Source organism: Girardinichthys multiradiatus, chromosome 13, assembly GCF_021462225.1.
Source record: "Girardinichthys multiradiatus isolate DD_20200921_A chromosome 13, DD_fGirMul_XY1, whole genome shotgun sequence".
In the NCBI taxonomy this organism is placed as follows: domain Eukaryota; kingdom Metazoa; phylum Chordata; class Actinopteri; order Cyprinodontiformes; family Goodeidae; genus Girardinichthys; species Girardinichthys multiradiatus.
The window spans coordinates 21,878,473-21,901,955 of NC_061806.1; the positions used below are offsets into that span (position 1 = coordinate 21,878,473).

The 23,483-nt window shown below is 38.5% G+C and overlaps 1 protein-coding gene across 6 annotated transcripts in view; it reads left to right on the top strand.

Moving 5' to 3' along the window:
• Positions 1–23,483, top strand: part of elmo1 (engulfment and cell motility 1 (ced-12 homolog, C. elegans)) — a 137,847-nt gene that overhangs the window by 33,109 nt on the left and 81,255 nt on the right. For 5 of the 6 annotated variants that reach the window (XM_047383640.1, XM_047383644.1, XM_047383643.1 and 2 more), the window contains one exon: positions 20,461–20,617. In XM_047383640.1, the coding sequence (XP_047239596.1) occupies positions 20,540–20,617 (78 nt within the window). In that variant the 5' untranslated portion in view covers positions 20,461–20,539. Of the gene's footprint in view, positions 1–2,069; positions 2,260–20,460; positions 20,618–23,483 lie in introns of those variants that run through there. The other variant, XM_047383641.1, reaches the window with a different exon arrangement.

A 23,483-nucleotide genomic window follows, 5' to 3' on the forward strand; every position in this document is an offset into this window, starting at 1 on the left:
GGGGGTTGGTGCAAGCTGCTCTTATGACCCTGATCCATCAAAGGGAGCTATTAACAAGCTGAGAAGGTGTGAAGTGACGACAGGCAAACCCCTTTTATAGCTAAAGGGGCTGTTTTCACTCATCTACATTATAGTTGTATGTCTGTATCACAACGTGATTTTGCCTTGGTCTTGTTTTATACTGTGTCTGTATGTTATTTGCAGTCGCTGTACTACTGCCCAATACAAATTTCCCAATAAAGTATATCTTATCTTATCTGTTCCCCTATTGAGAGGTTGTGAGTTTGCTTGCTTACCCCCAACTACCCTATGTTGGCATAGGAACACCATCTTGTCTACCAATCTGCATAAAAGTCTATAAATGTGTATGAGTGCATGTGTGTGTCAGTGGTTGAATGTGACTTGTAGTTTTAAATTGAGATGTCATTACGTCCATTAAAGCACTAAATAAGTAAACATTTCACCATGTAAGCACAACAGTTAGGGCAAAGGTGAACGAGTCAAGTGGTCGACTTATGAAAGGTTGAGATGTGTTAAAGAGAGGCTCGTCTTTATGGCCATAATGTCGTTGCACAGCTTTTTATGTAGATAATCCGTCTGTCTTTTGGGTGCAATTCACGGGCTCAGACACCAGTGCAATCAGTTGTGGATTGAGATTGTATGAAGAGTAAGAATCAAAGCTACGCAGCTGGCATGTCCAGGTACCAGTTATAAGTAGGGCTGCAACTAATGATTATTTTGCTAATCTATTAATCTGTTGACTATTTTTTCAATTAACCAATGAATGAATGAATGAATAATCAGATAGTAAAAGGTGCTTAATAGGAGATATTTTACAGAATTTGATCCAGGTGAAGCTAAAACTATGCCATCTGAGGAGGTCTGGATAGAGTATATTTACAGACAAAGATGTTTTTTTTATCTTAAATACAAAATGTTCATATTGTTTGTACAGTTTTTGCTTATTTACTGCTCTGAATGGGTTGTCCTTTCAGCAAATGGCATTTTTTAGAGTCTGCATACTCCAGTTAATGATTATTTTATTACTAAATTAGTTGACGATCATTTCAATAATCGATTAATCAGATTACTTGTTTCAGCCCTAGTCATAAATGCTCAGATGCCAACATCTAGGTAAACATGTTGACAGTGCTGTTTAAGGCAGTTCAGTACAGTAATTTATTATCTGGTAATTTAGTTATGCTCTGTGCTGGGGTACCTAGCCTGCAGTCAGGTGCTTAACAGGAACGCCGGGAGGGCTTTAAGACTAGATTCTGCCGTAAGGAGTTAGATCCATGGAATTTATTTCCTAAGGTCATAATAACATCTAAATTTGTTTTCGCCTGAATTACTGACTACAGTACAGCTCCACTCCCATCACGCTCTGTTTGCTTTGTCAAATTTTTTCAGTTGACTTTAAACCTTAGTGGGGATAATTTTCTTCCCCTGGATTGTTTGTTTTCACTGGTGTTGCTGTAGTGGAAGAAAAAAGATTCTCTCGGGGAATGTTGGAAGGAAATATCTTGAATGTTTGCATTTTTGGGGCTTGCAGGAACCAAAGCTTACCTCATCCTGGGTGGAGTAAACATCTGTTTTTTTCTGTGTCCCTTTCACAGACGAATAGCGTGCTGAGTCTGAAATGGCTATCAGTTTTGTCTCAATAAAAGTGATCATTGTGACAGAATAAAACCATCTAAATCAGAATGCTTTAGACTGCTCGGACTCTGCGGTATCTGCGGTAGAGATAGAGGTGGAGGTGTGAGCTGTGTTGACTGAATGGTGATTGAAATCTTCATTGAAAAGTATGTTTTGCTAAAAATACCTACATGCACATTGCATTTTGCAAGGATTTTAATTTGGCCTTAGTTTCTATGGATGTTACATTTTTGGGGAGTCTTTTTTTAATGTATGTGAATTATTACTTCTTACTCTATCAGCGTCTTCTTTAAGTCTCTTCTTCTTTAAACTTTGCCGCCTTTTAACCAACAAATCTGTTTCCTCTTTCTCAACAAACGCCTATTTCCTCCTTCTGTGTCTCTCAGAACCCTCTTAGTTGCTCTTTTCCTCTACCCAAAGCGCTGCACAAACCGTTGTGGAGCTCTTGCCTTTGGCTTATGATGCTGAAAGCCCTTTGTCAGTCTGAAGTTGCTTAGATAAAACAGCTTTTCACTGTTTTCTGCTGCAAAGCGGTCGCATCCTCGAGAAGCAGGTTGATTTTGAGGAAACCTCGCTGTCCTGTTGGTTGTCAAGTTTTGCGGGGTGAGTTTTTCACATCTATGCTGTGTTTTCTTCACGCGACACAGGATGCAGTAGGCCTCAGGGTGTGGTGGTTCAGTTTGATCTACTTTCTTATACAGTGTTTCATCTTTGGACTCCAATTTTACGTTTAGATGCAAATTCTGGAGTAGTTGTAGTCTGTAAGTGGACTTCATGTGCTTTTCAACTGATCCAATATGTGAGTTTTCTATATTTTGAGCGTAGAAGTATTTTATGTTAAAGACACATGAGATCTTAGAGGGTTTGATCTTTGAGGTATCATGATTTGAAGAATGGAAACAAACGGAGTGCGGTGTGTAAGAAAAAGAGCATACTTATTGGAAAGTAATTACTAGGTAATATGAGGATTCCCACAAATGCTCTTTATGGATTGCATGTTTTCCTGCGGGCCTAATTTCTGCCTTGCATTTTTTTTACTTTTGGCAGCTATCTTCTTTTTTTCCTACCTCTTAGTTTTTATAGCTTCCAATGTTGTGATTAACTGGGTTTCGCAGAACATTATCCAAGGACCTCTAATTGATTCTGACTCACTTGTTTACCTCAGTCTGCATGCTCTTCCTGATCACATCACTGCACTCGGGGGTTTGTTCAGCAGCTCGTTCTGTCTCTCTTTCACCTTATGATCAGACCTGTTGAAGGGAGACAGTAGATTCAGCCTGGCGCGTGCTCACAGGGAGTGGTAAAGCTGCTTTATGTCACCTCAGGTGGCCGAGACGTTTGCAGTAGGTCGACTGACTGCATGTTTGAGCTGTTACATGGTGCTGGCACAGTCGTTTAACAGGATATCCTGGCTGTGGTGGTGTTGTGAGAATTAGATCTGGTTTCTGACACAACGGGGCGCAGCTGGAGTGACTTAGGTGTTGTGATCCTTGTTAGTTTAACTTTAGAAAATTTAACTTATTTGGAACTTGATTTAGTCCCAGCGGTTTTAAAATTCGTGGTAGTCATACGTTTTTGTCACATAGAGGATTGTACTTCCTCTTTCAGTAGAATACCGTGTTCCTAAAGTATGACTCCAGACTGTACCCTGTTACCCTTGTCTTCTGTCTTTATTTATAGCTGTTTTGACTCATCCTTTTTTTCTATCATTCTTGTCATTGGAAATCTTTGTAGAGAACACCTACAACTTTGTTGGGAAGACAACCTCTGATTAAATTTTAACTAATTTCTTTTATACTTTCAAGCAGCTGTTGGATAGCTATTGGATCTCTGCCTTACTTTTACACTTTATATTGTACATAAGGGATTCACAACCAGAGGTTTTTTTTTTTTTTAGTGAAAGCAGTTTGAGAACAACAGGGATCATTTGTAATTGAGCAAAAATGAAATTATACTAAATTGCAAACAGGCATCATTAGGCATGGTATGAGATTCACACTGGATTATACCCTTGAGTCAATTACCTATATAATCACCAAAATGTGCATCGTCTAACTGCATTTATTTAAACCACAAAAGCAAGGTAATACATTGGAGCTGCAACTAATCTATTAATCTGTTGACTTTTTCCTGATTAATTGATTAACAGTCAGATAGCAAGAGGTTCTCAATAGGAGATTTTTTACAGAATTTGAACCAGGTGAAGCTAAAGCTATGCCACTTGAGGACTTCTGGATAGAGCATATTTACAGACAAAGATGGTTTTTCATCTTAAATGCAAAATGTATATATTTTTTGTACAGCTTAATTACTAGTGTGTTATTATTAGTGTGCTGTTCTTTCACCACATGGCATGTTTTAGAGTCTATACACTCCAGTTAGCGATTCATCAATTACTACATTAGTTGACGATTATTTCAAAAATTAATTAATCACGATTAATCCGATTAATTGTTTCAGCCCTATAATATGACATGTTATTGCAGTTATAACAATATTATAGCCAATATTTATTTATTTATTAGTTAGATTTTGATACTTGGCAACAATATAGAATTTATTAGTAGTCTTTAAGGGCTTATTGTGTTTGTTGTTTTTCTTTTGTATTAACTGGGTGTATAACAAGCTGATATTACTAGATATTAGGTATCTAGAAGAGCCTGCATTCTACCTTAGTAAGAGTGATTGGTGGGATTTATTTAGTCTTCACACAATAATTATGTGTCATTATTGTAAACAGTGAAGGGAAATCTCATTAAAAGAACTCGAACCATAGAAAATGTCATACTCATCTTCTTCCACTTCATCCAGAACTGGGTTGGGGGGGGGGCAGACTATCCTCTCCCCAGACACTTCCTCCAGCTCCTCCACGGGAGCCCAAGGCGTTCCTAGGCCAGCCGAGAGACATAGTCCCTCCAGCTTGTCCTGGGCCGTCCCCTGGACTTCCTCATGGTGGGACGGGCCTGCAAAGAGGATCCGGTCAGCGGATGCAGGTGGAGACCTCGACGACCCGATCCCCAGATGCTTAAACTGACTCTAGAGACCATAGGGAATTAGTGATGGAAACCTTTTGACACCATATCTTCTCCTAACCTTGCTATATATTAACCCTTTTAACTGACATTACCAAAAAATATACTAAAATACAGTTAACTGTTTTATTTAAAAGAAGAAAAAAATTTGATTGTGACACTTTCTAAACAGTTTTTAACAACTTTTATTGATTATCAAACAGGCTACATCAATACACCACTTACATTTAGTAATCCAATGGATTACAAAACAGCACACAGCAACCGCATCTAATCATACTTTTATGTATATTGATATTTATTGATGCCCTAGTGGAACCAACAGTGGAAAATAGCAAAAGTAACACTTCCAACCATAGTGTTTGTTTTTTGTGGTTCACAAACATTATCGATTATATATAATATAAAATAAACTCGATTTTAATTAGTTTATTATCATAATAAATCACATTTTTTATCGCGATAACATTTATTTTTAAAGAAAGATACAATAAATGATACAACTGCCAATTACCCTGAGAGTGATAAAAAGCAATTATGTTTTGTTAATCTAATAAAGCCCCCACAGTTCTTACTATTTGCTCAAAGCACACACCTAAAATGTACTTTCCCCTTTCCTAAAATATCTCAGAAGGAGGGCTGTGCAGAGACCACCAAAGGGGCAGGTGCTCAAAGCAACAAAAGGCCACATTAAATCTGATTTTAGGGTGGAATATTAGCAAGCATCACACTCAGCTTTTACACTTCACTGTACTATGATGTACAATACAGACCAAAAGTTTGGACACACCTTCTCATTCAAAGAGTTGTCTTTATTTTCATGACTATGAATATTGTAGCTTCACACTGAAGGCATCAAAACTATGAATTAACACATGTGGAATTATATACTGAACAAAAAACTGAAACAACTGAAAATATGTCTTATATTCTAGGTTTTTCAAAGTAGCCACCTTTTGCTTTGATTACTGCTCCGCACACTCTTGGCATTCTGTTGATGAACTTCAAGAGGTAGTCACCTGAAATGGTTTTCACTTCACAGGTGTGCCCTGTCAGGTTTAATAAGTGGGATTTCAAGCCTTATAAATGGGGTTGGGACCATCAGTTGTGTTGTGCAGGAGGTGGATACAGTACACATCTGATAGTCCTACTGAATAGAATGTTAGAATTTGTATTATGGCAAGAAAAAAGCAGCTAAGTAAAGAAAAACGAGTGGCCATCATTACTTTAAGAAATGAAGGTCAGTCAGTCCAAACAATTGGCACAACTTTGAAAGTGTCCCCAAGTGCAGTCGCAAAAACCATCAAGCGCTACAGAGAAACTGGCTCACATGAGGACCGCCCCAGGAAAGGATGACCAAGAGTCACCTCTGCTGCGGACGATAAGTTCATCCGAGTCACCAGCCCCAGAAATCGCAGGTTAACAGCAGCTCAGATTAGAGAGCAGGTCAATGCCACACAGAGTTCTAGCAGCAGACACATCTCTAGAACAACGGTTAAGAGAAGACTGTGTAAATCAGGCCTTCATTCAATTCAATTCATTTCAAAGATACTTTATTGATCCCCGAGGGGAAATTAGAATTCCAGTACAACCCATTCAAACATACATCATGACACAAGACAAGGGGGGGACGGGTCACCGAGGCTTTGTTGCCCACTCACAGGCGCTGCCCTTGCTAGATGAGAAAAGAGACCACATTAGGTAAGAAGAGGGAAAAAATCATATTTCACACTTTATCCTTAGCAGGATACAGTTTGAGATTGCAAAAAACCTCAGCACAAAGAAGCAACAAGTTTACAAAACAACATCATGCTGGGAATGGTGAAGGTGGTGTGAGGGGTGCATATGTTTATCTTGAGCATTTGTGTGTGTGTGTGCAAGTGAGTGTGTGCAAGTAAGTCCATGAAGCACTGTCACAGAGGCCATTGTCCTTGATGGTACGTTGGAATGTTCATCAACCGGCCACAAAGTTCTGAGCAGGTCCACAAATGTCCTCAGGGAAGGGAAGGGGCAGAGGGAGCAGAGCGTCATGTTTACATAACTTCCAGGAGAGGTTGAAGATTGCCAGCCATCAAGGCCGTGCAGGGGAGCCAGATTCTGAAAAACAATAATTATTTGGGTTAGGCTGACTCTTAATTTTCCGTCAGCCTTGAGAGTCTCGCTGGTGCTTCTCAAAGGCGAATCCAAACAGCCAAATTCCTGGTCTTTCGCCAGATCCAAGCGAACAACTTTCTCCAAGATTTATCCCATTTCACCCCTGAGTCCACGAACCGCAACCTGCCTGCGATCCTGTGTAAGGATCACATCCAGTCTGCGATTCAGCTCACATAACATCTCAGTCTGAGTGTTGATCGCCCTGAAGATCCCATCACACATGCCAGGCAGTCTCAAAATTGCCAGAACAGCTGTTGACATTCTCCGAATTTCTCGATATGCCAGGTAACCGCTGACTACAAAAGCAGAAATCCTGATATCAAACATCCAATTATATACACATCTTCCACATCCTCGACTGACATCGACAAACACACAATCCTCCACTTCTGCCAGGAGTCCATTGTGTATCCAGAGAAAAACGCCCAGTCCGGACAAGTTGGGCTCTCCTTCACTGTCTTCTCCTCGAGATAATTTGATCAGTTGCATTGAGAAACCAGCTGACCAAATCCATAACTCAGAATTTGGAAGATATGCAAAAAGAGGCTCCAAAAAGAAGACAAGACAGAGCTGAAGCAGGGCAGATATGGGAGGGGTGCGGGAGACAGAGAAAAAGCGTCCTCCTCCACCGAGAGCAGAAAGAAAAATAGTAAAATAGCTGCTAGGAAACCACTGCTGAGGACAGGCAACAAGCAGAAGAGACTTGTTTGGGCTAAAGAACACAAGGAATGGACATTAGACCAGTGGAAATCTGTGCTTTGGTCTGATGAGTCCAAGTTTGAGATCTCTGGTTCCAACCACCGTGTCTTTGTGCGGCGCAGAAGAGGTAAACGGGTGGATTCTACATGCCTGGTTCCCATCGTGAAGCATGGAGGAGGTGTGATGGCATGGGGGTGCTTTGCTGGTGACACTGTTGGGGATTTATTCAAAATTGAAGGCATACTGAACCAGCATGGCTACCACAGCATCTTGCAGCGGCATGTTATTCCATCCGGTTTGCGTTTAGTTGGACCATCATTTATTTTTCAACAGAACAATGACCCCAAACACACCTCCAGGCTGTGTAAGGGCTATTTGACCAAGGAGAGTGATGGGGTGCTGCGCCAGATGACCTGGCCTCCACAGTCACCGGACCTGAACCCACTCGAGATGGTTTGGGGTGAGCTGGACTGCAGAGTCAAGGCAAAAGGGCCAACAAGTGCTAAGCATCTCTGGGAACTCCTTCAAGACTGTTGGAAAACCATTTCAGGTGACTACGTCTTGAAGCTCATCAACAGAATGCCAAGAGTGTGTGGAGCAGTAATCAAAGCAAAAGGTGGCTACTTTGAAGAACCTAGAATATAAGACATATTTTCAGTTGTTTCACACTTTTTTGTTCAGTATATAATTCCACATGTGTTAATTCATAGTTTTGATGCCTTCAGTGTGAAGCTACAATAGTCATAGTCATGAAAATAAAGAAAACGCTTTGAATGAAAATGTGTGTCCAAACTTTTGGTCTGTACTGTATATCAAATAGTAAGCTTGGAGATATACAATATATATAATTGAATCAAATCTAGGGAAAACTACAATACAGAACACAACACCACATATGTGTATATTTAATATTTTATTGTGATCACAATTTTTCATCATAGCAAAGTATTGAGATATTCAAACCCGCATGAGTTTTATGTGTAAATTAGAGCTAGACCACAGAACGCATTTAGTTTTTACACAATTACACTGTTAAAAATATAAACAGAGGGCCACATAACAACCTTTTTGTGTACAGTGGTAAAAGCCCCAACAAAAAATGAAGCAGCCTGGATGTTCTGTACTTTCAGTGGAGGTGAAGATGCTCCATTCAGGACAGCACAGCTGCTTCAAACTTTAACATGGAGCTGCAGACAATAAAACAAAACTGATTTGTTGACATATATTACTTTAGTGTTACAAGTCACCATGAGAAAACATAAAGCCTACTAACCCTGCTAAATGACCACCAAACTTTAGGTTAAATCTCTTCTATTTATGTTTGTGTTTTGTGATTACTTATACACATTTTCTTCTTTTCCTCTTCTTTTTTTTTCTTCTCAGTCTATTCTCTCTTTATCCTCATTGTCTCATCCTCCTTATTTCAGACATCTTTCTTTACAAGGCATTTTTCAGTCAATAGCTCAGCATAACAGAAGTTATTTTAGAGAAAATGACACAGTGAGAGCTTCTGCAGGCTGTATTACAAGGAATTTTTGTTTTGAGTCTGAGTTGTGTTTTTTATTTTTCAAATCTCACATTTTCACGGGGCAGGAGCGCTTTCATTGGTCAATGCATAATTATCCATCCAGAACTATAATCTATCAGGAATAATGTGAGGGGGCTATTGTTTTATTTAAAAATTAACAGCTTATTTACAGCTATTTTTTATTTCTCACTTGAAATAAAAGCCAACTAAAGACCGCTGAGCGGGAGGAGACAGGTGAGGTGAAGCCATTATTATCTTACCATTCAGGTTTTACCGCTCAGACAGTAGTTTGTTGTTGTGTCATGAGCTAGTTGCTAGCTAAAGGCTTTGCCTCTTCCCTTTTTGCGTTAACAGTTTTCAGCCAGTATTACTATAATATTGGTTGAAAAGGCTACTGTGAGGATGTTTTTGTAATGCAATACTTCGTGCTGCAATTTATTCATATTTAACCTTTTTCGGTGGCCAATGAAAATGCAGTTGTTTATTTACTAGTCAGCTGTTTTATGGGTTAGAATGAAGTAAATAGCGTGTAACTAACAAGTCATTATGTAGATTATATCACAATTCTGTCAAAATGTGTCTCCTCCACTAATAATGTGGGTTTTTATTTTTCAATTTAATAAGATATGTTTTCATAAAATGTTATTCTTTTTTTTCAAGACATTAATAATAATTCATTTCTAGGAACTTGATTAGACAGTAGTGTGTGAATTTAAAATTTCTTGTCTTATCTGCATTGATTAAATAATGTTTGTCTGTGTCTCTGAATACATTTGCAGCATATATTAAAGCTGCACTACGTGATTTTGTGAAACTGTGAAAGGAAAAGGTAAGTTTAAATGATGTGAGCCTCTATCATTGTCTCACACATGGAGGCTGATGGAGAACACACTTCCTCGTAAACAAGCAGTTGTACAAGTGGCTTCTTCTTGGCACTCAGACAACAATTCTTAGCGCTACTCTGCCAGACAGGACACGGTTAAATTTTTAAAAAATAAAATAAACTTTAAATATGTTTTATATTTTAGATTCCTTAAAGTAAACGCCCATTGCTGAGATGACTGAAATATTAACCTTTGACCGTCTTTTAATGCTCATCTGGAACGTTCTTTCAAGACACCATTTCAGGTGACCACCTCATGAAGTTCATGGAGAGAATGCCAAGAGAGCAAAGCAGTAATCAATGCAAAGGGTGGCTATTTTGAAGAATCTAAAATATAAAAATGTTTAGTTATTTCACACTTTTTGTTTACTACATAATTCCATGTTTGTTCATTCAGTTTTGTTGCCTTTGTTGAGAATCGACAATGTAAATAGTCATGAAAATAGAGACCATTAAGTGAGAAAGTGTATCTGAAACCTTTGACCAGTAGCGTAAGCTTACACTACTTGTTTAAATATTAGCTACACAGACAGCAAAAATCATGGTGTTCTGTTGGTGTGAGCTCCACCGTCTGCCTCGTTCTACTGCGGGACGAATAAACGCACTAAAATGTTAATCAGTTGACGGTTCAGTCAGCTACCAAATAGTGAAGCAATGAAACAAACCAGTGTGCTCCCTCCATTACTCCCCCATCTGGTTGCAAAGCCACTGGAGGGTAATGTGGCTAATAATAACGCAGATTATGGTGGAGCCAGAATGAAGCTGACCATTAAAGCACAAAAAAAGTAGGAACCGCTAGCAACCTACCCTGCTGCTGTTATCATGCAAAGATCCTCATTTACGCTGTAAAACTCAGTTTTTTATGCACCAGATCTATGGTTTGGAAACACTATTTTAGTGATCCTTTATTTGTCCTTCAGTAGAAAAAGGTATTTGTATCAACATCAATTGACAGTAAAATGTAGGCACACAGTGGCACATTAAAGATAAGCAAATAGAATAATTGCATGACTGAATCAAAGGTACAAACTTCACTTATATTGTTGTCTAATGCTTTGCCAAACAGGGAACTTTTAAATAGCATATATATTTCTAAATGAGGCCCCACTTATTAGATTTTTACTAATTAAGAAGGTTAAATTATTGCCATGTTGTAATTAATCATAGTTTTTGCTCTTAACTTGAAAAAACCCTGTTTCATATGTTGCCACTTATTGAAACTGGGATAGAGTATCATACTTTTGTTGATATCCGTATTTTGAAATTTTAGTGTTGTGACTAACCTAGATCTGACATGCAGGAACCAAAGAGTCTATTTGTGTGTGTGTGTGTGTGGTCCTGTTTTTGCAGCTGAGTGAGGACCATTTTTCGTATTTAAGCATCAAAGTGAGGACTGTTTGTTGTAAAGTGAGGACATTTTCATGGTCCACACTTGCTATTTTGCTAGGGGTTAGATTTAGGACTAAGATGTGAAATGAGTTAAGGTTAGGCTTAGGGTTAGGTATGTACTGGTAATGGTTAGGTTTAGGGGTAGGGTCAGGGTTAGGCCATAGAAAGGGTTGAAAATGAATGGAAATTAATAGAAGTCAATGAGAGTCAATGCAAGGTCATCACAACATATAGTTCCTAGCCCTCATGCACATTCGGTGACCTTTTCTCTATTGTTGCACATAACAGAAGGATTCTAACACACCCTGAGCCCTGCAGCAAGCTGGGCCCTTTGTAGAGGCATCAGATGTAGAGCTAGAGGGGACTCTTTTGAAATCTATCCGCATGAACCTTAATGTCTGCCCAAAATAAAACCTTTACCCAAGCGACTGCATCAGACAGGCTTGCAGTTCTCTTTTTAAAATGTTTTTTTTTTTTTTTGCAATTTGTTTCTGTAATTGTCACAAACAGCAGAATTATAATGGTATAAACAAACTCATTAAACACATTAAAAATAGTTTTTAGGCCATTTTACCTTTCAAATTAGAATCTAATGCACTCAAAAAGTTTAAAATCACATTTTTATTATGCATTTTTATGAGTGTCTTTTAACTAAATTTTTGTTTTTGTTTTTTGGAGCCCTTTGAGAAATTTCTAAAACCTGCTAAAAAGTTCAAATGATCTAAAAGCATGTCATATATTTTATTGTATTTTTTAAATCAAATAAATGTTTTACTTCATTTAATTTACAAAAGGTGGAGATTTTAAAATGATCCAAAAATGTCAATCTATACTTGGTGTTATTTTGAAAAAAAGCAGTTATACTAAACATAAATATTTTCATATTTTTCATTAGGGTTTAAAGTGTAAATGCCTAAAAGGGCTAAAAGACCTAAATAACCTAAAAGACGGTTTAAATTTTATCAGTTGCCACCGTTTTTGTTTTGTTTTTACTTCATTTTTTATATTGAAGATTCAAATATTTTAGCAAATGGTTACAGGGAGTATTTGAGTTTATTGAAGACTATTTCAGTCAGGAATGGTTTTGCATGCTGAGAAACACTAGGCCTCTCAGACTATGGCACCTTAAATGTCAGAGAAATATCGTAGGTCAAAACCAGGTCATCTATAATTTCAACACTGACTTAATCTGCACGGGGGGGAAATGGTGACACTTAATAAATGCCTGTTAACTGAGGCTTACACTGTCATTGGAATAAACTGCTACCTCATGTTCCCTCGCAGCATTACAGCTCCTTTTCAAAGGTCGTTGGATAAATTGGCAGCTCTTACACATTTTTCTTTCTTATATTAGTCTTAATGTCCACTGTGAACTCAATGAATAGCTGCAGCAATTCTGTTGTATACTATGAAAGATATCTCTGCTTTATGTTTCAGTTAACTTTTTAATAACTTTGGCTTTTTAAAGATATTTTGATTTTCAAAATTTGCAATCTATCTATTTTTACCCTATATTGTTGAAGTTCTATTCCCCTCATTTATCTTTTGTTTTGCAATATTATTTGCTGCATTTCAACCACTTGTCTTTCAGCCATTTTTCTTTTCTTTTGATTTACTTTAGACACCAGAAGTGTCTACCTCTTTTTAGGCTTTATTACCTCTTACGTCCTCCCTTCTTTTATTTCCTCTCATGTTTCTTTGAGTTTCTCACCCTTACATCCTGCATATTTCGTCTTTTTTTAATTCCCTCCCTCCTCCCTTCACAGAATAGGTGACCCTCACATAACACTGCATGAATTATTAAGGGGAAACCAAGCCCTGCCCTTCCAATCTCCAGACGTCTCTGTGTTTCCTTTGCTTTTCCCTTTCTGGTTATTGATGGGTATGCTCTGAACCTCTGGCTTCCAATCCGATCACAGGTTTTTCATCAATCTCAAGGAATTATGTTTATTTTAACTCAGATATACAAATGTTTAAGAATAAGCTGATTGCACACATTCTCATTTGCAGTTTAAACTCCATTTTTAGATTAATATGGTCTGGGCAGCACATTCTCAGTAAATTAGATTATCATTGAAAAAGTAAATTTATTTCAGGAATTCATTTCAAAAAGGGAAGTTCATGTTATATAGAATGTTCTTATGTTTCTCAGGAAATTAAAAAAACAAATATGACCAACAGAAAATTATTTTTAATATAGAAATATTGGCTTAATGGAAAGTTTGTCCATGTACTACACATTATATGCACTCCGTAATGAGTTGAGGCTCCGTTTGCATAAGTCACTGCATCAATGCACCGACTCATGCAATCAGCCTATGGCTCTGCTGAGGTGTTAAGAAAGCCTGGGTTGCTTCTAATAGCGGCCTTCAGCTTGTCTGTACTTTTGGTTTTGGTGTCTCTCATCTTCTTCTAGACAATGCTCCACAGATTCTCTATGAGGTTTAGGTCTAGTCGGTTTGCAGCCAGTCAGTGTGATAGCTATAGCCCATGTCCTGAATAAGTGTATGTTGCAACTCTTGCAAGCACAGACTCCAGCCGCGGTCCACAACTTGTCAATATCCTGCAAATTCTTAAATTTCCTTTGCTTTACACTCATTTTAAGGCCGCAATTATTCCTGTTCCCTGTGAACCTTTTTATGCTACATGTTTTTCTTCCACTAAACCTTCCATTAATATGCTTGAATGTGGCACCTCTTTAACAATTCTTGCTTACTTTTCTTGTAGAGGATTTCAGTGACTACTTGCTGGACAACCTTCAGTTCAGCAGTCTTCCCAATGACTGTTGGCCATAACAGTACATTTCTGTATTGAAAATCCAAATGCAATATTCTGATTTGAGAAACTGAAAATTCAGATTTTATTAGGTGTAAGCAATAATTAATCTAATTAAACACTTAAATGTATCACCTTGTGTGCGGTTTTCTATATAATTCATGATTTTTATGTTTTGAATAGAGTTACTGAAGGTTTTAGATATTTTGAGACTACTGACATATATACAATATGTATAGATACATATGTACATATCAATATATTGAGACACATTAAGATGTACGCTTGTGGCACATTAATGCATTTCAAAGGAAATGAAATAAGAGAATATCTTAATATCTTTGTTGATTCCTGATTAACGTTCTTGCTGGTCTAACTTTGCAAAACATAACTCACAGAGAAGGCTCCAGTAAAGGTTGGTAGGGGCACAAGTAATTAAATGTGAGGAAACTAAATAAATAAGCAATTGAGTGTAGGAAAGTTGAATTGGATCCTGAAATCGAAAGTAGTCTACAGCAAATTAAAAAAACAGGGAGATTTTCTTTCTCCGTGAGCTTGTTTAACCTTCCAGTAGAGCAAAAAATAAACTTTCACTCGTTCACAGTCAACTACACAAGGTTGGAATAACTCAACCTGCTCTGACGTGATGAGCTCTGACAGCAGATAGCTCAGTATCAAACTTCCATTTACAATAAACTGGCTGTGATGAGATGTCAGAGTGACAAAATGGGAATTGACACATATCTGTAGGCTTAGTAAAGACACGTGAATAGCTTTTCAAACACACAAAAACAAAATCCTGAATCTTGTTGCCTAGATGATGTTTTCAGGAGTGTTAGAGGGAAGAAAAGACATGTTAATCAAATGAGGCTTTCTTGTGAAGGTGCTCATGGTGTAATGGTGTGTCACACTGCTTTGTCTCTAAATTAGATTTAAACCAGTTTTTTTAAAATAGATGTGCCTCATTTGCCACCAATGAGAACAATGTGTGTTTCTGCAGATTTCGTGTGTATTTCCAACCAATAATTCCAGAGGGTAACCATTCTCGTGTCATCTGAAGTCACTGTTAGATGACAAGATGCTTGAAATAATACACTCAAACACACAAAGCATAACCTCAATATTTTTATTGGAGCCAGTCTTCTGGCTGCAGTGCAACACTAGCGTCAGGAGGACAGCCTCTTGTTTGGACTGAATGAACTAACAAACCTCCCCTCATCAGTTGCACGCAAAAAAACACAATTGCGCAATCGCAAATGATCAATTTGGATTAGGTCTGAGCAAACCCACAGGTCTTTAAATAACAGTCTAAAATGGTCTGCTGTTGCAATTAAAAAGAAAAAAAACCTTAGAAATAGAATATTTCCAAGCACTAAAAACCCATTTAGGTGCACATCATGAATAATATATTTATTGTTGTTCTGCAGTGTAATGCAGTTGCATTCTGGTTTGAACTGGAAAGGTCAAGTAGAAGTCATGTTTATTTCTGTGCTGCGGAGGGTTGTTCCAGACGGCTGATGTGTCTACCCACAATGCATTGCAGGGAAAAAAACTAAAGCTCTGCAAATGAAAGTAATTTTCTCTGATAAAGAAATGATGACCCTGCATCTTTTGATCATTATATATTTTCAGCATATTCTGTGGATAAACAAATAGCCCCGAGACATCATGTATATTTCTTTAAACCAATTACATTTTATTCCCCAGGATTTTTCAGCAAGAAAATATACTAGTGGGTTGCTGTTTTAGTTTTCCATTTGTACTGACAGTCGTCATCCAAATGAAAACTACTGAGTGCACAGACACGAGTGTTTCTGTCCATTAGAGGGAAACCCCAACTTACTCAGTGGGAACTTTAATTTTTGTGGTTGCATTGAGGACAAGATGTTGTCAAGGATATTCTTGTAGGCACAACACTCTCACAGTAACCTGGGATTTTTGTTGTTGCTATAGCAGTTAAAATACTCAGTATGGGATTCTCAGAGTATTTAGTAAAATTGTTTGGTTCTGCTTTGGCTTTTTTTTTAAGCAGAATAACAACTGCTCCTAGGGGTGACTATTACAGTTATAATAATGTCATCTATAGAAGGTATTTATTGTTACTTTGAGTTTGATATATGGAGTTAAACAAAAACAGAATAAAGACCCCCAGAATGTCATACCTGTTTGTCCTTGTGCTCTTTATACAGTAATGGCGAGCTGATTTTAGCTGGTTTATCTGCAAAGGTAACTAGCCTGCAGTCAGCTGCTGAACAGATAATGTGTATCATCTTCATAAGTGTGATTGATATTGCCCTTTTTTTTTACACCATGAGTGTTCGTTTATCTTACAAATAGCAATACACTTAATGGCTATTTTATTGGGTACACCTAATCAATTGCTTGTTAAGAGAAATAGCTCATCATATGGCAGCAACTCAATGCATTTACGCATCTAAAAAATTACTAAATCGACCAACTGAAGTTCAAAAGTGAGCATCAGAATTGGAATGAGAGGGGATTTAGGAGACTCTAAACTGCCATGGTTGTTGATGACAGACGGGCTGGTTGTGAAGTATTTCAGAAACTGCTGATGTACCGCAGTTTACACACATATCTCTAGGGTTTGCAGAGAATGGTCTGAACTGGTTAGACTGGTTAGAGATGATAAAAAAGGCAACAGTAGAACAAATAATTACCCACCACTGTATGCAGAATACCAGATCTGAATGCACAACACATAAGGATAAAAGTGTCTCCCAAAAATCTTTCAGCCTTTCCAGTAGTTCTTGAAACGTTTAACCTGAGCACACAAAACAGAATACCATTTGGTCCCTGTGATTTTTCTCCTCAATGCCTTGCTGAAGACAAATCTTAGCAATCCATTCATTTCTGTGCATACCATAGTGGTGAACCAAGCATTAGACCAATCCCTGGAACTGTGTTGCTAAAAGCGTGGCTTAAATCCTGGCAGGCTGTGACAGAGGTTACTGCTTTCAATCTCTGTCTCTTTCTTTAGTCTTTGTTTGGGCACAGAGATGTCTGCATAATAATAACTAACATGCTTTGTCTGCTGAAGATGAGTGAGTGAATTGCACATGCAGAGTGTATAACTATGGTACCACAAATATTTACCCCTTTTAAAGATTTCTTCAGGTTTTGCTCTTTTGACACTTGGTGCTTTTTTGTGATACTACTGGATAACCTAGTGAACACAAAAATCTGTTTTAAAATTACTATTTCATTACGTGTAGAAATGCTGTCTAAACCAACCTGACCCAATGTGATAAAAGAATTGCACCCAAAATCTAAAAAATTTTTATGCTTATGCAGTTAGATTTTCACATCGCTGTGGAGGAATTTTGTCCCACTCTGCTTTGCAGAAGTGGTTTAATTCAGACACATTAAAGAGCATGAACAGCCTGTTTCATGTCATACCATGCCATCTCATTTGGAGTTAAATCAAGACTTTGACAAGACCAAATGCAGCACTTTCATTTGATTTCGTTTTTTTATTTTTATTTTTATTTCTCTTGCCACTCAGAACTGGGCTTACTAGTGTGCTTTGGATTATTGTCCGGCTGCTTCACCCAAGTGCGCCTGAGCTCAAGACAGAATTGTGCAACAAGAGTTTGAGACTCCAACTCAAAGTGCACTTAACCAGCAAAAATAAAGACTTCAGACTTGACATATACTTGAGCCCTAAAGACTTAAGACTTGATTTGGACTCCTGATGTGAGAGTCTTAATTACTTGTATGAAGAATGAAAGGAAGCCAGTATGTGAGCTAAAGACTGCAGCTCTGATGGGCGATGTTTTACTGTGAAAGGATACTCTTGATTATTAGCCAGTGACGTTGGTGGATTATAGGCTATTTAATGGTTCATAACAATCTGTTCATGTTAGCTGCAGCTTCACAATAATGACCACATGAATGTCTTTCCAAATAAACGCAGCGATAAATGACTTTGGATCATTCAGGAAACAAAATATACATAACTTACCTTCGTCATCCTCTCAATTTTGAGCTAGCTGCGACATTACATGGACATTTAAAAAATGTCACAATAAAAGCATGTTCGATACAGTTCATTCAGAAGTATAACACATTTATTTACTTACTACAGTTGGCCTGGTTTGTTAAATTGTTTAAATTTAAGGTATAAATAACATCTTAATTAGTTAGAAATGAGAACAAAGGTTTTAAATGTGAGTTTAGAAAATGGTTTTCCAATATTATTAATAACTCCAGCTCAGAGTGAGGAGAAGGAAGCCCTCCAAACCATATTTAGTGCAATGTACAGTGAAGGAGTGGACAATATGAATACTGGGGTAAACAGGTGTTAACTTAGTCGTTACAAAGACAAATAAGCACTTAGTTTGATTAGTGTCATTAGACACTTGAGACCTGATTTGGACTTAGGGCAAAAGACTCCAGACTTGATTTGGACTTTGGATTTTCTTGTAAAGGACAGATTTTGTTGATGCCCTAATTATGGCACGTTTATCTGGTCTTGAAGCAGCAAAGCACTCACTGTTTTATAGCCTTTTCCAGACTGATAGAGGTTGATGACTTTGTTTCTCATTTGTAGTTGCAGAATATATTTAGATTGCATTGTGTGTTGCTTTTTTTTAATCTTTTAGCCTACTTCATGTTGCCAGACATGTACTATTTAAGTGATATCATTATACTACAGGTCTTGCACTAATCAAGCTTGAGTCTGGCTGGGGAATTGGACCACAAACTGTGACAATATATGTTTTCCTTTAGTAAAATAAATCAAAATTGGAAAACGGCTTTTGTATTTAATCAGGCTATCTTTGTCTCATATAATCTGTTTATATCATTTAGGTGATCTGAACAAATCTGTAAGGGAGCAAATAGCAATTTTAATTTTAGAGACAATTTTTTTTTTGATCTCGCTCCAGTCACCTCCTTGGTATTTACCAAGAAGCATTTTTTTGTATCTGCAGAAGTTCATAGAGGGAAGAGAAAAATGCAACCTTTCAGACCTTCCAAATGCTGAGCATTTTTTTTTTTTTCAGAGCACAGAGTCTCAGGAAGTTTCTAACATACATCATAAAAACAATCTGCTGCTGAATGAGCATTACTGATTCATATCTCAGCTGTGAAATTCAAAGTAGAAGGCTTGAATGACTCATTTTTGTCGAGTTGTGTCAGATGTGACTTGAGTATGCCACTCATTTTAGAAAGAAAATCTCATCGAGATCTCAGGCCATTGATGCAGCAGCTGCCATGACAACAGCCCCTTGAATTAAGGCTATGTGGATTATTATGGGGCGACTCACAAACACAACCAGGGCACTGTTATTGTGTATACTGTCTTCAAATTATTGCTTATTTACAAAGGGCTGTATAGATTGTTCAGTGGTATTTAGACTCCAAGTTGAGAGGATTTCTGTTTTGTGTGTGATTAATGGACACATTTCCCCACTGATTCTGTGCATACTCATATGTACATGATTTATATGTCAATATTCTCAATCTTCTGCTCAACTGTGCTCTGCCAGGAATTAGTCCCAGCCAGGTTTCATGCATTATGGATTGAGATGAAAAGGTAAAGTTCTTGATCAGAAACGTGGATGTTCCCAGTTTCCCAGACAGGCTTAATTGATAAATAATTGATCATATCTGCTGTACGAAACTTTCACTTTTTCACTTAAAAGCTGTGAGCAGAAGTAGGTTTCATTAGAGTTCCCCCTGGAATCAAGCAGAGCTACTTTTACAAGGCCCCACTTGTGTGCTTCAGAATGGCTGTGATTTGGTCGTTTCTCTACCACCGGCCCTCTAACTAGCTTATCTTGAAAATCCACTGGGTTTTTCAGGTCAGTCTGGTGGCTGGCACCTCCGTCACATATCATCCTTCTTTATACCCTCTCAAGAGTCCTAAATCACGTTGGATGAACCCTGGATTAGGAGTTCAGTGTTGTAGTGTGCAGTTATTGCCTTCAAGAGCAGTGAGGTTTTTCATTGACTTTGCCACTCAGCATATGAATCCAAATAGCACAGCATTGCAGCATAGGAGTAGTGTGTTTTGACTGGTTAAACATTGTTTGGAAGAAATCTACAATAGATTGAAAGTTGTTCATTTGCTTTTTGTTTTTAATTAGCTGAAATTGTATGTCATATAATCATTCCACCCTAGATGAATAATTAAAAGTCCAAAATTAATGTGACATGCATGCCTATGACTGGATGTGCAGCATCTATTTCCCGTGAATGTTTTAGCTCTGTTCTTGTCTCTTTTCTCACTGCTCATAGAAATGACTTTTAACCACATCTTATAACCACATCTTATATAAGCATTTACCGCTTAACTAATGTGCTCCCCTCTCTATTTGCAGGTTTGGATGACCCATCTCTAGAAGTGTTTGACAGAGGTGAGCAGCAGCGAGACCTGCGGCAAACACTCTCCCGGCAGCCATGCCGCCGCCGGCAGACATCGTCAAGGTGGCCATTGAGTGGCCGGGGGCCTTCCCTAAGCTCATGGAGATAGACCAGGTTGTTGTCATCTTTAACATTGTATTTCTTTAACTCCAGAGAGGTGTAGATGTAACGGATTAACAGCTGATGATTTGTTAACACCATATACAAAATATATATATGTAGTGTCAACACAATGGTGCACAGTAATCTGATTTTGTGTAAATAACGAAGAAGTTCAGGGGCAATTGGCAGATGGAATCAGGGTATAATGCCGATTTTGCATTGTTCTCAGCAATTAATCTAATTAGCCCCAAAGTAGTGTTCTTAACTAAAATGTTTAAATAAGAAGCACAGCTACATAAACACACACACAGCTTTAAAGTTGCTACCCTGACTGCGACAATCAAGGTTTCTTTAATAAACGAAGTCATTAAAATGCATTATTCAAATTCTAATGTGCTATGTCAGAAACCTGTACACTGGTTTATTTGATGGTTTAGTTCTAGGCAAGATGTCATTTTGGATCCAGTATAAAGTGTTTGTATTTACTGTGGGTTTAACCATACACCCACCTAGCAAGATCAGAATCAGAATCAGCTTTATTGCCAAGTTTGTACATACAAACAAGGAATTGACTCCGGTACACTTTGCTTTTTCGTTTTGTTTTTGCATTACAGAATATACATATTTACAATGTACAATATACACATAAATAATAAAAAGGTGCATTTGCAACATCTGTATGCTGTTGTTTTGTACTCTACTGAATGTTCATCAGAGAAACAGCCTGGGGGTAGAAACTGTCTCTGTGGCGCCTGGTTTTAGTGAACAGTGCTCTGTAGCGGCGGCCTGAAGGTAAAACTCTAAACAGTTTATGTGCAGGGTGTGTGGGGTCTGCAGAGATTTTAGCAGCTCTTTTCCTCACCCTAGACCTGTATAAGTCCTGGATGGAGGGAAGGTCAGTCCTGATTATTCTCTCTGCATTCCTGATTATTTGTTGCAGTCTGGACCTGTCCTGTTTTGTGGATGAGCCAAACCACACTGAGATGGATGAAGACAGGACAGATTGAATGATGGCAGTGTAGAAGATGACCAACAGCTCCTGTGGAAGGTTGAACTTCTTGAGTTGCCTCAGGAAGTACAGTCTCTGCTGGGCCTTCTTTCGAACAGTGTCTATGTGTGAAGACCATCTCAGGTCCTCAGAGATGGTGGTTCCTAAGGACCTGAAGTGGTCCACAGCCGATACAATGTTGTTGAGGATGGTGAGGGGGGTGTATGGGGGTGATGTTCTCCGAAAGTCCACCACCATTTCCACAGTCTTGAGTGGGTTGAGTTCAAGGTAGTTCTGACCGCACCAGTGTACCAGCCGATCCACCTGCTGTCTGTATGCAGTCTCATCACCGTCCTGGATCAGACCAATGACAGTGGTGTCGTCTGCAAACTTAAGGAGTTTCACGGACGAGTCCGATGAGGTGCAGTCATTTGTGTACAGAGAGAAGAGGAGTGGGGATAGAACACACCCCTGGGGGGCACCAGTACTTATTGATCTGGATCGGGAGAAGATGCTCCCCAGTCTCACCTGCTGCTGTCGGTCTGTCAGGAAGCTGTTGATCCACTGACAGGTGGAGGCTGGGACGTTGAACTGGGTGAGCTTCTGGTGGAGGATGTCTGGTATGATAGTGTTGAAGGCCGAGCTGAAGTCTACAAACAGGATCCTTGCGTACGTCCCCGGGTGGTCGAGGTGTTGCAGGATGAAGTGTAGTCCTAAGTTAACAGCATCATCTGCCGACCTGTTTGCTCGGTAAGAAAATTGCAGGGGGTCCAGCAGGGGGCCTGTGATGTCTTTCAGGTGCTTCAACACCAGCCGCTCAAAGGATTTCATGACCGCAGACGTCAGGGCTACAGGCCTGTAGTCATTTAATTCTAGGATGGTGGGTTTCTTGGGAACCGGGATGATGGTGGATCGTTTGAGGCAGGAGGGGACCTCACATTTCTCCAGTGACTTGTTGAGGATCCTTGTGAAGTTCGGAGCGAGTTGATTTGCACAGGCTTTCAGGCATGATGGGGAGACGTTATCAGGTCCTCCAGCTTTCTTTGTTTTCATGTGCTGAAAGAGCCTATTTACATCATCCTCGGAGATCTTTTGTGCAGGCAGAGGATCTGAAGGTAGGGGGTTGGTTGTTTTACGGGTCAAATTTGTTCCTGAATGGGATGTGGAGGGGATGATTTGAGGTGTGAATGGCTTCTTGTATAGTGAGGTGATTCACAATACTGGATTCACAAGATTCATTTCTTGTTTGATCCAATCTAAGTATTTCAAATTTTGAACTTGAAACAATTAAATCCAGAAAAGACTTTTCGCAAACGTTGTTTAAATTTGATGCCCTAAACCAGATGCTTACTTTAACATCTTTAGCAGCTCACAGTTAGCAGATTGTGGTATTCTCACAGTGCACGAGTTGTTAGTATTTTATCTTTCACCTTTTTTCCCCTCACTGAGTACCCAACATAACAACATAACAATTTATAAGTGCCTGAGACTTTTGTAACCGATTGCTGTCGGCCATCCTGATAAATGTTCCTCAGAGCAGGTCAAGAACTGTTTCCTTTCTGGCTTTGAAATTTGAGTATTAAACATGGGTTCAGCATGATGTATTCTATTACAGCATTAACCTTTATTTCTAAGGCTCAAAATAAAAAAACGTATTTCAAAAGACGAAGCTACGTTAACATCTGCCTCAGATCCTCCTTGCAGGGCAAAACTGAAGGGCCATTTTACAGTTTTTCAAGACGTTTACACTGCATTTGATCATCTTTGACTGTTTTTAATATCACATCCCCGTCACTTGCTATAGCTTTAGTCTACATGCTGTATAAAATAGTGTATTACATGATGATCATTTTCAATTATTATGAAGAGTTTTGTGATTAAAGAGTAGCC